The sequence below is a fragment of the Zootoca vivipara genome, chromosome 1 (assembly GCF_963506605.1).
Source record: "Zootoca vivipara chromosome 1, rZooViv1.1, whole genome shotgun sequence".
NCBI lineage: Eukaryota > Metazoa > Chordata > Lepidosauria > Squamata > Lacertidae > Zootoca > Zootoca vivipara.
Genome location: NC_083276.1, coordinates 39,849,079 through 39,867,042, shown reverse-complemented (window position 1 = coordinate 39,867,042; position 17,964 = coordinate 39,849,079). Strand labels below are relative to the sequence as shown.

General features: G+C 42.0%; 1 protein-coding gene across 2 annotated transcripts in view; it reads left to right on the top strand.

Annotated features, from left to right (window-relative positions):
• The window catches only part of FMN1 (formin 1), a 178,424-nt gene that overhangs the window by 7,627 nt on the left and 152,833 nt on the right, over positions 1-17,964 (top strand). For both annotated transcript variants that reach the window (XM_035110687.2, XM_035110681.2), the window contains exon 2: positions 8,851-10,822. In XM_035110687.2, the coding sequence (XP_034966578.2) occupies positions 8,971-10,822 (1,852 nt within the window). In that variant the 5' untranslated portion in view covers positions 8,851-8,970. The remainder of the gene's footprint in view (positions 1-8,850; positions 10,823-17,964) is intronic.

The following is a 17,964-nucleotide window of genomic DNA, read 5'->3' as shown; positions in this document are numbered from 1 at the left end:
CCCATTTTGAAGAACTGCTAGGCGGTTTGAAATTCTCTTCTGCCTAGTCTTTCAGTAAGGTATGACCAGAAAAGCACTTTTTATTATAAGGGTGTGTCTGTGTGGCATTACTGTTTTGAACAAGATCTTCTATCGTAAATACTGTCAGACTCATAGAATCATAGAATTGTAGAGTTGGAAGGGACCCTGAGGGTCATTTAGTCCAACCCCCTGCAATACAGGAATCTCAACTGAAGCATCCGGTCATCTCCAGATATTAGAGGGCCAATGCCACTGGAATCAGATATGATGGGGCTTGAGCCATAAGCCCTCCTGATCAGAAATTATGTTTCAGCTGAGAGTCTTGTACAAAGGGAATATGTACAGCAAGAACAGTGTTTCTCAAAGTATGGAAGATGATTGCTGCAATCTCAAACATTGTAATTTAAACAGCAAGCAGCTGAACTTTGCAGTGGCTTCAGATCACTAACTTAAAAGAGATTCTGCAGAATGAACAGGCACTAAAAAGCTAAACAAGTTTTGCTAATTTAAACATGCACCATTGGGTAATGAACTCAGGGTCAATACAATTAATTGTATCAGCAAAGACTCTGGCATCATGCATAAAGCTAGCCATAGATTACTAGATGGTATCCTTGTAAAAAGCAACATGCAAACAGCCAATGCACAACTGATCCTTAACAAACAAAAAACATTGTAACCAAAAATGTAGTTAAAGGGGAGGGGAGAGAATGCAGGTTACTGTTGACTTCGTAGAAACAACATAATCTCAGTAGTATTTACAGTGGTACCTCGGTTTAAGTACACAATTGGTTCCGAAAATCTGTACTTAACCTGAAGCGAACTTTCCCATTGAAAGTAATAGAAAGTGGATTACTCCGCGGAGTACTTAAACTGAAGTGTACTTAACCTGAAGTATGAGTGTAATTGGTTCTGGAAGTCCGTACTTAACCTGAAGCGTACTTAACCTGAAGCGAACTTTCCCATTGAAAGTAATGGAAAGTGGATTAATCCGTTCCAGACAGGTCTGTGGAGTACTTAAACTGAAAGTACTCAAATCGAAGCGTACTTAAACCGAGGTATGACTGTATAAGAATCTGGCACAGGAATGTTGTTGCTTTTCCAAAATAGTGTAGGTTTTATGCCATCTGTTTACCATGTGGTATGATTGCTAACCTTTTGCCAAAAACTTGAGTATTTAATGCATTCCTTCTATTGAAATGTTACTGTTTCATCTTCATATAGTCATCATGGTACGCCATAAAGGAAGATAGGGAACTGATTTTTATCCAATCATATGTCTTAAAGTATTTGAACAGTTTTTTTTATAGTCTGCATGCAAAACGTACTACTGTATTACCAACTAGAAAATACTGCCCTTTTAATCTCTCTATATATAAATTTAGGCATTGCGCACGCGGATGAAACAGCCTTTCTCCATAACCGCTGGACTGAATTGAAACAAATTGGGGCAGAACAGAACGTGCCGTCGGGGTGGGGGGGAAGAGCGCTCGATAGCTCATGGGTCGGGACAGGGTGGGGGCAGTCACAGGGATGAACCAGGGGGTGGGGGAGGAGGGGGCAGGATAAGTCATGTGTCCGGACAAAGTGGGGGGAATCACAGGAAAGAACCACAGCAATGCGTGGCCGGGCCAGGTAGTACTATGAATAAAAACCTGACTACAGTACTTTTTCAATGCTTTTCATGTTCCTCTGCTTCATTTTGTTTCTGTATTCAAAAACCATCCTGGACCAGGTGCGCAGCCTGGGAGTCATTTTGGACTCACAGCTGTCCATGGAGGCGCAGGTCAATTCTGTGTCCAGGGCAGCTGTTTATCAGCTCCATCTGGTACGCAGGCTGAGACCCTACCTGCCCGCGGACTGTCTCGCCAGAGTGGCGCATGCTCTAGTTATCTCTCGCTTGGACTACTACAATGCGCTTTACATGAGGCTACCTTTGAAGGTGACCCGGAAACTGCAATTAATCCAGAATGCGGCAGCTAGACTGGTGACTAGGAGCGGCCGCCGAGACCACATAACACCTGTCCTGAAAGACCTACATTGGCTCCCAGTATGTTTCCGAGCACAATTCAAAGTGTTGGTGCTGACCTTTAAAGCCCTAAATGGCCTCGGTCCAGCATACCTGAAGGAGCGTCTCCTCCCCCATCGTTCTGCCCGGACACTGAGGTCCAGCGCCGAGGGCCTTCTGGCGGTTCCCTCGCTACGAGAAGCCAAGTTACAGGGAACCAGGCAGAGGGCCTTCTCGGTAGTGGCACCCACCCTGTGGAATGCCCTCCCACCAGAGGTCAAAGAGAATAACAATTACCAGACCTTTAGAAGGCATCTCAAGGCAGCCCTGTTTAGGGAAGCTTTTAATGTTTGATGGATTTCTGTACTGTATTTTAATGTTTTGTTGGAGGCCGCCCAGAGTGGCTGGGGGAACCCGGCCAGATGGGCGCGGTATAAATAATGAATTATTATTATCATTATCATCCTTCAACAGTTCTGCTCTAATAATTAAAACTAGGAATCCTTTGATGTAAGCTTCTACCAGCAGTTGGCTGGGAAGAGAATGAATGAGCGCAACATAATATTATCCAAAATCATATACTGCACAATGGCCACATCAGGCAGAAAAATATTAATAAGTGGTCCACTAAGACCTTAAGTGATTTTCAAGTGGTTTGTGTGTGTGGGGAGGGAGAAGTTTGGGAACCACTGAGCTGAGGTTTCTGAAAGATTTTGAAGGCTTGCTATGAGGCTCTGCTCTGGACCTTTCCATTTATGGAACATAGGTAGGTAGTTATCAGGACAGGGGCTTCTCAGTGGTGACACTCTGTCTATGGAAAAGGCTCCTTGAAGGAAAATGCTTGGCACCTCTTGTTTTTATTTTTGGCAAATTGTTTTATTTTGCATGTCAGCTTGAAGGCTGTTTCATACTTGTTGGTTATTTTGATGCTGCATTGGTTTTTTTCTACCGTGGGAAGGCGGTTTATAAATATTTTTAAATAGAGGATAATATTAGGTGTCTCCGGATAAAATATCTTCTCCCAGCGTCATTAAATAAATTTCAAGTAAGTTTATGTAAGAGAGTGGACAAGCATAATTAGTTGGATCCAGACTTTAAAAAACACACCAAAAATACCCCAAACATTTAAATCAAGTGAACAAGAGAGCCTAAATAAAACTACATTGGTATAATTTTTGAAATTTGACCAAAATGATTCTTAAAAACAAACAAACAAACAAACAGTATAGTCAGGGGAACTGCTCCTTCCATACCCACACAGCTGTGTCTCCCCCACTAGTGTGGATGGAAAATAGTGGAATGTACATAAGGACATACACAAACACACAAAGCCCTATAACCCTTGAAGTGTGGAAAATCAATTGTAATCCTGTATGTGGTTTACAGTGGAAGAGCACTGAATGACAGCTTCTAGTGCTACCACATCTGGAAGCACATCAGTATTTTGGGGAGGGCAAGAGGAATAAATTATGCTGTGTACCTTGAAATAGTTTTGGGGTCTGAGTGCTACATCATATAACAACAAGTAGATAATTGATTTTGCAAGGAATTTTTTTCAGTTGCAGTATTAGACTCTAGGAAAAGAACATGCTTGATTACCTTATCAGTTTCCACAATAATTTCTAGCCCTGATTGGTTGTTCTGCCTAAGCAACAAGAATTAGCCACATGACATATTATTGTCCTTCACGGGTTAAGTATTGAGAAGAATTGTTTTTCTGTATTCCATATTATAGACCGTGAAATCATCTTGAGAACGTGCGATTTGGTCAAGCTTATACACAGGCTCAACATTCAGCACAAGATGGCCCTTATAAATAACTTACATTTTTATTACACACTAGCTGGCCCGGCCACGCGTTGCTATGGTTGTTTCCTGTGATTCCCCCCACTCTGTCCGGACACATGACTTATCCTGCCCCCTCCCCCCACCCCCTGGATCATCCCTGTGACTGCCCCCACCCTGTCCCAACCCATGAGCTATCCATGTGACTGGCCCCACTCTGTCCCGACCCATGAGCTATCGAGTCCCCTTCTCCCCCACCCCTCCGGCACATCTCTGTGACTGGCCCCACCCTGTCCTGACGCATGAGTTATCGAGCCCACTCCTCCCCCACCCCCGTCTGAGCCCTCTGTTGTCTCCGGGGAGTGTTGGCCCCTCCCCCGTCTCTCCATACCTTGGCCCCCACCCTTGGAGAAGGAACTGTCAGCTTCTGGGTTCTGTTTCCCAGCATGCCCTTTTGTCTGAACCCTCTGTTGTCCCTGGGGAGTGTTGGCCCCTCCCCCCGGTATATTCCTACATTGGCCCCCACCATTGGAGAAGGAACTGTCAGTTTCTGGGTTCTATTTCCCAGTATTTTCTTTTGTCTGAGCCCTCTGTTGTCCCCGGGGTGTGTTGTCCCCTCCCCCCTGTATCTCCATACATTGGCTACTGTGCACGCATCGTGAACATTTATATATATATAGATTATTATTTTTTAAAATAAGAATATGAGAAGCAGAAGTTACTATTGTTTAATTTTATTTTTGGGTTTGTCATTTATTGTGGTGGGTATTGTATGATTTGAGCATTGTTGTGTGTTTTGTGCTTTGTTTGTTATTTGGATTTTCTAATTTTGGAGTAGGTGTTTTGAATGTAGGATGTGGTGTTGGTTTTTTTAATTGTGCTGTTTGCAATGTTTTATTTCTCTAGTTGGGGTTGTCCTTTATTTTGGCGTGAGGTGTATGATTTTGGTGTGAGGGGTTGTTTTTTGGTATTTTTATTTTTGGTGTAATTTTTTGGAATGTAGGATGTATTTTGTTTTTTTAATGTGTTGTTTGTAACTTTTTTATTTTTATGGTTTTTATTGTGGGTATAATTGAGGAATATTTGGTGTTGAGGAAGGTGGGGAGAGGTCCATTTGGGCAAAGAAAAGGATCGGTGGTGATACACCCCAGGACCCAGAGAACTACTTTAAAAATCCCGACCGGGCGGGGGGGGTCAAATAGTGAAGCCCCACAGCCCCGTAGCAACAGAAGGCACATTCCGAAGCACCCGAGCTGTTCGGTTCTATTAAAAACCCAGGAAGTGGCGAGGGGAAGGTAGGGGATTGTAAATTGGGGGGGGGGGGCGTGGGAGAGATTGGCCACTGCAAATATCCGAGGACTTAAACTGGGTAGAGAAAGTGCATGGTTGTTTGTTTTTTTAAAGATGCAGAGGCTGGCAATCAGTCATAGTATAAAGCCTAGGTTAAAAGGGGCACGACTGCCCTTACTTAAAATGGCCGCCGTAGCCTCGCATGTGACACAACGCCCGCTAATTTAAAAAGCAAAAATCCCTCGCTGTGCCCCCAAGTACGTGTTAGGGGAAATGATGAACGACTGCCTAATGCTGCCAGGCGTTTATTAATGCAGCCACCGGGAGAGGCTTTGGGCTTGGGCTTTGAGGGTGGAATGGCCGTTTTGGCGGTCGGCCTACTCAGTTTTCCCTGTCCCAACCCACCCCCCACTGCTTTGGCTGACTTAGGGTCCTCCCTGCCCCCATGGCTATGTGTTTACCCCCCTCCCTTTGTTGTGCCTCATCCCTGTGCCCCCCCCATTGCGAAAGGCCGTATTCTGTTTGTTTTTCCCTGATTGGCAATGCTGCGGCCTATTGAAAAAGCTGGGCCTTGTTGCTGCAAAAGGACTGTTTTCAGTTGGTTGCTGTGAAATTTTGTGATGTCATCTGGCAGCGCAGCTGCTGGAGTCTTCAGAGCTTCTGATGCTGACGTCTAATAGGGGCGCCACTTTTTGTGTTTAATCATTATTTTAGGTGTGAAAGGTGTGGGGTTTTTTAAAAAAAAATTATGCCAGATCCCTCCCTGATGGGCAAGGTACATTCTGCCCCAATTTGTTTCAATTCGGTTCAGTGGTTATGGAGAAAGGCTGTTTCATCCGTGCGTGCAATGCCTACATTTATATATATATAGATCTTTTAATTTTGGACATTGTCCAACTCCAATGGCATTGCATGTAGCTAGACTTTAAACTGTATTGGAGATTGTGCAGCCTAAGTAGTTACCGTAGCACAGAGATGGAGGAGTCTGTGGCATTTCAGGTGCTCTTTGACTCCTACTCCCATGAGCCCCAGCCAGCGGTCAGGGATGATGTGATCTGTGGTCCAAGAACACTTGTAGAGCCACAGGCTCCCTACTTAAAGTAGTGCAGATATCTGTTTGCCAGATTATATGAGGTACTGCATCAGTTAAAAGGATGTGTTCCTTAATTTCCTGTCACTTCCACAGAAAAATTGGGCAGTTGTAAAAAACAGAGACACATCTAGATAATTTTGTATATGGAAGAAAAGCAAAGGAGTTTTCCAGGGAACAAGCAGTACTGACAATTATGGAAATGGGAAAGCACGATCTTTTTGCATCACATTTGTCAAAATCCTATTGAGATGCATGATCTCGTCAGATGTTTCATAAGTACATGGTAAAAGCTATTGCCAGTTGCTTTTGCTGTTGCTCGAGAAAGAAAGAGCTTATTGAACAGTGTACGCCAAAATGACCTGGAACTGGAATTGAGCATATTATGCATGTAGCGTGGTTAAATGAAATTAGAAAGAGTCATAATGTAATCACTGTGTCCCTAGCTTCCGTAGTGCTGCTAGTACACACTCATCTATCATACTCTTATCAATAATATGTCAAACTAGATATGAAAGCAAAAAACAGGCAATAAATGTTTTGGTTGAAATCCACATTTAGAAATAAATGTTTTCTGTGCTAAATAATATAAAACTGATCTTAAAGGCTTTGTAAATCATGCCAACTTCCACTTTATATATTTTGAGGTCTTCCTCCTCCTCCTCCTCCTCCTCCTCCTCCTCCTCCTCCTCCTCCTCCTTCTTCTTTGGTTTTATGCAAAGATCTCACTGGGTGGCCTTTGGTAACCTACTTTAAGAATACAGTATCCCCTCACAGTTTGTAGACTGTGATATTAATATGGATGAATAACTTTGAGCACTTAGGAGAAATGCTATTTATATGTCCACAGAGGCACTTCCCCTCCCTCCCCTCTCTAACCCCCCCACCACCACCACAACCACTGCCAAATCTGCCCTAGAGAGTTGGGGGAACAATCTAGAACAGATTTGGGAGAGCACAGGGAGAGGAAGTCTTCCTATACAGGCAGAAGTCCTTGCGCTGATAATAGGTTAGTAGAAATGTAGAGATGAAAGGAACCCCAAGGGCCATTTAGTCCAACCCCCTGCAATGGGACAACTTTGTTGGATCGAACTCTGTATTAGGAAAGTTCCATATAAAGTGCTCTTCTTGAGCACAAAGCAGAGACACCCAGTGCTTGACTTTTCAGAATAACATTTGCTACGGCTTCGTTCACATGGCAGTTTGTTCTATTTTTCTGACATTTCCCTAGCTGTTAATTTCTGCATTAAAATTGAGCTTTCACATGAGGAAAAACCACTTCTAGAAAACTAACGGAATACAGCACATTTTTAATGCACATTTTCCAGAAAAAAAATCCATTTGCAGTCCCTTTAACTCAGAAGATCATGGGAGCAAAGTGATGAAATTTGGGGCAGTATACCATTATACAGTTCTTTCCTGCTGTTTTCATGGGGTTAGTGGTGACGTTGTCCAGTGATGATACTGTGTCACAGGAAGATGTGAGTTGTGCTGTGGTCTAAACCATTGAGCCTCTTGGGCTTGTCAATCAGAAGGTCGGCGGTTCAAATCCATGCAGCGGAGTGAGCTCCCATTGCTCTGTCCCAGCTCCTGCCAACCTAGCAGTTCGAAAGCACACTAGTGCGAGTAGATAAATAAGTACTGCTGTGGCGGGAAGGTAAATGGTGTTTCCGTGCGCTCTGACACTCGTCATGGTGTTCCGTTGCGCCAGAAGCGGTTTAGTCCTGCTGGCCACATGACCCGGAAAGCTGTCTGTGGACAAACGCTGGCTCCCTCTGCCTGAAGCAAGATGAGCGCCACAACCCCATAGTCACCTTTGACTGAACCATCCATGGGTTCTTTACCTATTGTGTCACACTATACCCATTAGGGTAAATAAAATTTAGCATAGCATGGGTCTATATCAGCCCCAAACCCACTGTTCCATAACACAGCAGGTCCTGCGGTATGAAAGGAACATTAGAAAATTGAATGGAAGCTCTAGCATTATAATCAGCAAATATCTGAATGCACTCTTAGGTGCAACACTCAACTTCTAATAGACTGTTAACGTAATATCTCATTATATCAAAAATGATAATTGGATTACATGCAAATCAAAATTGTTTTATTTACTTTTATTAATTTATTTGGATGTGTTTTATTTCATACAGTACTAATATTTACACCAGCATTTGTACTTTCAGTAGTGTAATCTAGTATTTTAGAGTGTTTACTGGTTCAGTATGTAGGAACATTTTGTCAAATCTTGCTCAGTATTATCTACTTTGGCTTGCAGCAGCTTGCAAGGATTTCAAACAGAAGTCTTTCTGACCACTATCTGGAGACGTCTAGGACTGAAACTGGGACCTTCTAAATGCAGAGGTACCACTGAACCATAGTCCTATTACAGTACAAATACAAAGCGGTTTGTTAATGTTTAGCAGATCAATAAGACAATAGTCACGTAGTTCAGAAACACACTAACAGTGTGAAGTTTGTGTTTTTTCTAGCAATGTGACCAATATCTCATATGCGTCACAGTTCTTGTGACAGGCTGGCATTTTGGATTATATTTTGAAGGAGATTAGATCCTTGTTTTCGTTCTGTTTTTTAAAAAAAGAATTGTGGGGAGGATAACATCTTTCTGACAAGCTTTTCTTCTTCTTTTTAACAGGAAATGTTGCTGTAGAAGATTAGTCAGAGGCCTCCTCTACTTTCCTTGCATCACATGGTGTGTCATGCAAGGTTAGAAATACTGACCTCATAATTTAAATTAAATAATTAGACAAACACAATGGAAGGTACTTATACTGTCCTCCAGTTGCACAGACCCATTATGGAGCTTTGCTACGTCAGCTTCTATCTCCCAAAGGGGAAAGTCAGAGGGTTCACGTACAAGGGCTGTGTGACTCTGGACAAGTCCAGTAAACATTTTCATCGCTGCTATCGAGTGAGCGAAGGCTCGGAGGCAGTAGGATCGAGAGGGCAGGCCTGTGAAAACATTGGAGACATCTTCTTCAAGGAAACAACTACTAAGGATATTCTCACTGAGTTGTATAAACTGAATGCTGAAAAGGAGAGGCTGTTGGCTACTCTCCTTAGTTCAAGCCACATTCTAGGTGTTAAAATGGGGAACCAGGAGGGGAAGCTGCAAGACATTTCTGAAAGCCTGAAATATAGCAACGATGGCAGACAGGGTTTCAAGGATCAACAAGAGTCTCTTTCGGGATCTGTGGAGAAGAAGTCCACTCCAAAAAACAAAAAGACAAGGAGATTCAGCAAACGGAGAGAGAGCATTGAGGACTTCATAAACAAGAAAATGAAAAGGAAGACACCTGGCGTTTTGGAGCCGCCAGCATTAAACAGCAAAGCAATGTTGTTGGGAAATGATAAATTTCTTTCTGCCAAATATTCCAGCTCATCTGCATGTCCTCGTCAGGAGAAGGTGGAAGACAAAGATGATTTATCATTAGACGTGAATAAACTAACAGAAGGATCAAGGAGAGAGTGGTATTTGCCTGAGAACAGCCGGGTTTGGGGGTCTGATACAGATCTCTCTGTTTCTTTCTCTGAGTACGACAATGATGTGTTTGGACACTGTTTTGCACATAGCCATAGTCTGCTAGATGATGTAGAGGACACCCTTAAAGGGATCCAGGTGCAGCAGAGCAGCCCTTCGCGGACCTCTTTCCAGGGAACGTCAACCAATGAAGCTGAGGCTTTCGAGAAGACCTCAGCCACTGAAATGGTGCACGGTTATGAGCGTATTGCAGGAAACTGCAAAAGCAAGCCTCAAGTTGGCGTGGTCTCAAAAGCAGAAGACTCTGAATGCTACCTGCAGAACGTTGGACGCGCCTCTGTGGAATCCTGCAAAGTACCTTATGCCTCAAGTGAGGGGAGCAAAGAATCAGTCGGTTCTGGTTTCGCCACTGTAACACAGGAGAAAGAACAGAAAGGCTATATTCCACAACATAAAGGAGAACAAGACCATGTTATTGACGACTCGTGTAGTCTAGCGGGAGTCGTCAATAAAACCTTACTGAAAGTCACACAGTATGACAGATTAGATGAAACGGCAGAATGGAAGCGATTACAGCCTGTTACAAGAGGAGACAGAAGCCCAGCAGGCTTGGTATATGAAAAAAGAGCTACGGTACCCCAGGAGGACAAAAGGCATTTGTCTTTACACCTGCCAATAAATCTGAGTCCCGATACTTGCCAGGCAAGGACCATCATTAAACAGGAAGATAAAAGGCCACTGTCTCCGTCCTTAGTAGCAATTAGCAATGTTTTTAATAATTCCTATCCACTGTCCAATACACACAAACAGATGTCGCCTCTTCCTTCTCCTTTATCCTCAAGTCTGCCTAGCCCACAGCTACACCACAGAATACTTCCATTGCCCATGCTTGACACTGAAGAAGAGTCTGGTGTTAGTGATGATTGCCGTTCAAGGCATTCCACTACAAATTTCTCATTGGGCAAAGATTTTGAAGCACAGTTGCAACTCAGGTTTTCTGAATTTGGACATACCGGACTTTCTGTGAGACAACCAGGCCTACATCAAGTTGCCAGTGAGGACGCCTTTGAAAAAAGCACCCTTCAAGAAAAAAACCGTGTTCAACTACAGCACAAACTGCATCCAGGTTAGTCATATTTAAGATATTTTAAAATGCCAAGAATAAGGCAAAAATTATTGGGAATTCCTGTTGTGTAAGTCCTATTAGAATTTATGAGACCCACAAAGGACAAGCTGTGGAAGCGTATATCTATATAGAAATGCACGTAAGGTTTAGTATATTTGTTAGATTAACTTTGTAAATTTGCTGTTGCTTGTTTTTATTTCCACTAGTGAATTGACCAGTCACGTTTTTACATTTTCACAATAACCTTTTTTCTTCAAGCCTTCAAATATAGGCAAAATATGCCAAAGACTTTTTTTGATTCTTGTATGTTTAACAAACAAAATAACAAAAACATTGCTTTATCATGTTTCAAATACAATCTGCCATGAAGCACTTTTTAAAATGCATGAATGGAATCACAAAACTGTAAAATAATACTGTGTCTGCATAACACGGTTGTTGTTTCATAATTCAGTTGTTTTTCTATGCTGTTTTTATTTATTTTTTAAAGTTTTCAAAATTTATTTTAAAATGTATATTCTTCTACTTACCTAAAAGTGGCAGTCGGGGCAGTTTTCCCCTGAGTTACCGTACTTCTGAAAACATAGCAACAATTTTGGTCAAGAGACCTTAATTTTCAGGTTTTGCAACTGTGCATGCTGCATGGAGAAATATATACACATCTATATGATGTTATTTTTCTGAACACATCTTTAACACCACAGTCCTATGTGTCTACTCAGAAGTAAGTCCAATGGGGCATACTTTTAGATAAGTACGGTATGCATAAGATTGCAGCACTAAGCTGAAACCCTAAACACACTTACTTGATAAAAGTTACTTCTGAGTAGACATCTATAGGACTGTGCTGTAAGATATGTTTATGGTAATAAAGACAAAATAACAAGTCAAAGTCTTCAATGGAATCCTGCCCACAATGAACTGATATCTCAAAATCTGGTGCCTAAATTAAATTTAACTATGCATTCTAAAGATTGGCTTTGGGGATGTAGTTAAATGTGTTTTTGCTACAGATTATATTTACAATCTCTTGTTACTATCAGCAATAGCTGTCCAAATATTGAACGTAGGAGAGCAGTAACCTATTTTGTTTAGATATTTTGCATTAATTGTTGAATAAGGTATGCAAAAGACAGCAATCCTAAATATATTTAAAATGTCATTCAGTTTATTTGTTAAAATTGTCTTGCATTTTGCATCATATTTCCTCTGTGAAATGTTAATTCTAAAATTGGTGCTGGTACATACAGAGTTTCCCTTTTAATAATTTAATTAATGTTTTTGAAATACATTAAGGGTAAAATAGTTCCCAAATTCACAGCAGATAAGTTCTCCTATTTACAAAACAGGGATATATATGAACTAAAAAAAAATGTGTTTCAAAGAACTTAATGCAGTTCCACGGCTGAAATGCCTTCTGTAGTTTTAACTGGAGTCACAAGGCAAGTCTGGTGAGTCAGATGCTTGTATTCTGATGAATGAACTTTCCTGAATAATTACTGTCACTTTCATTGCAGCAGACAAGCCCCAGGACTGCTTAAAATCAATATAGCAATCAGAAATTGGAAAGATCGCACAGAAATAGATGCTAGGATAATGGCAGTAACAATTTGGGATGTTGCTGTATCTTCTCATTTTCTTTTCCAGTGAAGCCCTCCTTAACAGAAATGAGTTGGCATGTTAATTACACTTTGAATTGAAAGTATCTATCTGATCAGTGATACGTTATAATGTTTTACTGCTGGGTATCTGCAGTAATGGCTGGAATGCCAGGCATGTTCTGTTTAAATCAGTGCGGGGCTTACCTCTCAGTAAACTTGGTTCGTATTGGGTGTGGGCTATTATTGTGCTCAACCTCCCTATCTAAGCATTGTGTTCTTTTAAGGTAAGCTACTCAGGTGTGCACAGTGAAGGAAAGGGGGGCAGGTATTATTTCCTTAGATTCTAGTGTAGGGGCATGTCCCAGGTAGACTATTCACAGTAGTCCTTTGGCAACTGCAAAATCAGCCTTCCGATAGCATCATAATCTTGCTCCAGATATTTGTTTGCTTTTCTATAAATTATAACCATAGTGACTTAAAAAACAGGGGTGGGGAATCTCAAGTGTGGTCCTCCAGGGCTTTCTATCTGGCGCTTGAGAGTCTGCTCAGTGCACACACACCCCACTCTAAGCCATATATCCTCGTCTCACACCATGTCTCCCCCTTGAGTGCTTTTGCCTGGTTGTTGCATATCCTTGAACTTTGATAATAACTCTTCCTTGTCTGGATAGAGAAATGTGTGCCGAGAGTGTAGAAACTTCTGATCTGGAACACAGCCTACTTTGATGATGATGATGATGATGTTGTTGTTATTATTGTTGTTGTTGTTGTTGTTTAGTCATTTAGTCGTGTCTGACTCTTCGCGACCCCATGGACCAGAGCATGCCAGGCACTCCTGTCTTCCACTGCCTCCCGCAGTTTGGTCAGACTCATGTAGGTGGCTTCGAGAACACTGTCCAACCATCTTATCCTCTGCCGCCCCCTTCTCCTTGTGCCCTCAATCTTTCCCAAACAGCCTACTTTACAAAGCTAAGAACAACACTCATTGTTCCGTCTATTTTTTCCCTCTGGCCTTCAACCACCACTGACATGTGCCCCCGGAAGGTTGCTCATGAGGAAATGTGGCCTTCAGGCTGACAAAAGATTCCCCACTCCTGTAAAAAAATCGTTAAAAAACATAGTAGAATTTAAGTGGCAACAGTCGTAGGATGATGTCATACCCTCCAACATGATGGGGCCCAAATCTGGGACAGCATCTTCCGGGTCTAAAATCCTGCACGAGTCACTTGACCAACATGAGATCGCAGACCTGGAGAAAGCACTTTTCTGGGCCAGATCTCCGCCCAAAATAGTGTGATTGCAAGGCACCCAAAAAGGCTGCTGTGCTCTCACAGGAAAAAAACAGAATGTCCTGGCTTTTCCAGGGCAGTTGATGGGTATCAAATGTTGCAGCATGTCTTCCTGCTTCCTTCCCAATCTGCCTGATGCCCCATCCCAGGGGTAGCCAACCTTGTGCCCTCCAGAAGTCGGACTCCAACCCTCATCACTCCTGGCCATTGGCCATGTTGGCTGGGGCTTTCGGGAAATTGGCTGCCCTTTCCTATCTAGTTCCTTGCATAACTGCCTGCTGTTGTGCAACCGTTTGCTCATTCTAGCATGCATGCACAACGCACCCTTTGGACAGACCTTTTGGCTCAGAATCTGTTCTGCATTTCCCCCTGCCCCTGGACTGACCTTCTTTTTCATTTCCCACCCAACCCCCCTGTTCGTGCTCCATCCTGCCAAGATTGGCACCTCGACTTTCCATGCACTTGGCTGCCTATGGCCCAGTCCTGATGGCTGTGTACAGAAGAACAAAGTCTGGCCTGTAGAATAGCCATTGCTTTTTACGGTCTTTGCAAAAGACAGGAAATTATTTCCGCAGGAAGCATCAACATTTCAGTGATCAAAGTTGTATTTGAGAAAAGCTTGAGGGGAAAAAATATCGCTTGAGGCTATACCCCGTTGCTACAACACTACCTGAGTCCAGCAAAAGCTCTAGCCGCCTCTCCCACCGCAACTACCGGTAGTTGCTGGAACAAGAAATTGGATCTTTGATCTAAAAAGAAACAAGCAAGCTTAATAAGAGGAATTCAGTCGGAAAGTCTTGTGATATGCCCTTAAGTTAAAAAAAAAAAAACAGTTTACAAAACAGAGGAACCTTTTACAGGCCCTTTGAAAAAAAGACAGCTGATCTGTTGTTTGTTGATGTGTTCTCATTACGATACTGTGAAAAAGCGTCTCTGGTTATAGTTTTTGAACAAGACACTCTTAAGCAACATTGGTAGCGTTGTTTCTTTGTAAATGTGGCTTCCTCCTCAAAGCCAATCACTGAAGGGTAGCAAAGTGAATTAAACTGGAATGAAAACCCAGACGAAGCTTAATGTTTCATGGTGGTCATAGATGAACAATTCAGTATTCTGTGGGACAAAAGAGCAGCACCAATTTCCTGTTTGTACTACTTTGACACGGTGTTAAAAAGGGTTTTGTTTTTTTAAAAAACCTCCCTTATCAATACATGAAAGGATTTCTAAGAAAGCTTGCAGGCCCTAAATGTGTAATAAAGGGAGATAAACATTTTATATAAATAATAATAATAATAATAATAATAATAATAATAATAATTAATAATAATAATAATAATATTGCGGACAGAATTCAGAATTGGCATCTGAATAATAATTCCCCCACCCCGAATCTGACATGTTCTATAATGATGTACATTAGCTGAGCCTATTCAGAATTGAGCTAAAGGAAGTCTTACTGATTTTATTTAGCAACTCAGTCAGTTGGGTGGGGTACAAATAATTGATGGTGATGTTATGAGAATTATAAGGTCTAAGATATAAAATAAATGTTCATAAATGTACCAGGCAAACACATACATTTCAAAGTGTTGCTGCTGACCTTTAAAGCCCTAAACTGCCTCAGTCCTGTATATCCTGTATACCTGAAGGAGCGTCTCCACCCCCACTGAGTCCAGCACCAAGGGCCTTCTGTCAGTTCCCTCGCTGCGAGAAATGAGGTTACAGGAACCAGGCAGATGTCAAGGCAATAAGCAACTATTTTACTTTTAAAAGACAACTGATGGCAGCCCTGTTTAGGGAAGTTTTTAACGTTTGATGCTGTATTGTTTTTAATATTCAGTTGGAAGCCGCCCAGAGTGGCTAGGGAAACCCAGCCAGCTGGGCGGGGTATAACTGGGTATAACTAATATATTATTATTATTATTATTATTATTATTATTATTATTATTATTATTATATGGGCCATATGTCTGAAGTGGTGCAGGAGGGCAGTCCTGAAGCCATTTTGACTCTCCCAAATTGACCTTAAATGTTTCTCTGCAAGGAGGAAGGAAATTGGAAAGCCTCCCCATTGTCTCTTTGCTGCTCACAAATCCTGTCTTAAGGGCGTGTCTGTGTATGAATAGGGTGAGCCTGTGACCTGGATTCAGGAACTGAGTATTTACCATCACAATAGACTGGCCAGGATGCCCAGGTAAAAGCAATCAGTGACCATTATCAGGTATCCTGCCAGACAGGATTCTGCTGTAGACCACCCCTTCTGTGATGCATGTATGATGTTTTGGGGGATGGTCTTGAGCTACAGGGTGGGAATTTCAAAAGTCTATATAAGGGCTTGCACACTATTGTTCTGGGTTCCTCCTCCCTCCTGCATGGGGGCGGGTGTGTGAGTACCCTGTTGCAACAGTTTAATAAAGATCAGGCTTACTAGCTGCTTTGCTTTTCAATATTCTCTGACTGGTCTCTGTTATTTTCTCTTACCGATAGAGAACCTACATAAGGACTCTATATGGGCTCTTGGGTACCCCATAAGGGAAAAAGCAGTTTTTTTCTTATAGCAATGATGATGACGATGCCAGGATCAAGCCATGGTTCAATGATAATCGGAACCAGAGTTAAATGGCTGGTGAATTCTTCTTAACTAACAGATCATCTGTCAATGGAAAAGGGAGAGAGGTATTTTTTGAGTTGTATCTCCTTGCATCTTCCCTGCCACTGAGAGTCAGTGTGGTTTAGTGGTTTGGAGAGGTAGAATCTGGGGAACCGGGTTCGCATCTCTGCTCCTCCACATGCAGCTGCTGGGTGACCTTGGGCTAGTCACATTGCTTTGAAGTCTCTCAGCCTCACTCACCTCACAGAGTGTTTGTTGTGGGGAAGGAAGGGAAAGGAGAATGTTAGCTGCTTTGAGACTCCTTCAGGTAGTGATAAAGCGGGATATCAAATCCAAACACTTCTTCTTTTTGCTCCAGATTGCTGGGCAACCCTCTAGGGTACACGGGGTGTGTGCAGGGGCAGTTTGGGGAGGAGGAATTGCCCAAAATTGCCTTTCATCAGCAGAGTGACACCCATTAGGTTCTACCCATATTCATGAAACTGGCAAAGGATTACATCCATTCAAAGTATTTGCACTGAGGTATCAGAGAAGCTACTTTTATAACCACTAAAGTGTAATATGTATGCCTAATAATAATATACTGGCTTTACTTTGCATAATAAGATATGAGAATTACACTGAAAAGTAATTTAAATCCGTGAGCTAAAGCCACTAAATCTAGTTAACTTTTGAACTTAAGGAGTCAATAGACTGTGTAAGGATTTTCTGGAAAATGACTTTAAATGTCTTTGTTCTTTTGAAACTTCTCTCCTTATCCTCAAGAGAAAGTGTGATGAAGTGCAACTAATTAGACACTTTTGATGGAAGCAAAATATATAGTTCAGAATATTAAGTTACTTTGGACATCACCTAAGAAAAAATAAGTGACTATAAGTCAATGTTTAACTAAGGGGAGAGAAAATCGATTTTAATAGAGACCAAGCGATTTGCATGGTTCTCACATTGCTTTGAGTGTATAGAGAGAAAATAGTTAAAGCAGCCTTCAATATTTTGATAACCTGTATGAATATCATATTGTTTTCAGTGTTCCTGAAAGTGATGTTAAGGTACTAATTACGTTTATCCATTGGAATTTACTATTAAAGACATGCATAAGAGAATCATGAGAATCTGGTGAGCTTTTAACATTAAACTTGTGTTTTATCTTTAGTACAAAAGCTGAGATAACAGAAGTTGTCTCGCTGATGTTAATAGGTCTCTTGAATGAATCTTGGTACTTTGTGTCAGGGACAGATTATCTTATGGAATGAACACTTGATCTGGTAATGATCTTTATTTCTTGTTAGCGCATGAACTTTCAAATGTGGCAGTTATGCCTCCCTGAGTAATGTCGTATAATTGCACTGCACAGCAGTCAAAATGAACCAAATGACAAAAAATATTTAAAGAGATCTGAGCTGGCTGCTTTTTAAGGGCAAGTTGGGGTCTATGCCAGAATTTACTATTGCCAGGAGAGAGAGAGAGAGAGAGAGAGAGAGAGAGAGAGAGAGAGGGAGGGAGGGAGAGAGAGGGAGGGAGGGAGGGAGGGAGGGAGGGAGGGAGGGAGGGAGGGAGGGAGAAAGAGAGTTACAGAATACTTTCTTCTCCTCAATGGCTCCCTTCTCCTCCTCCTTTGCAGTTTAAAGGATGGATAAAAGTGAA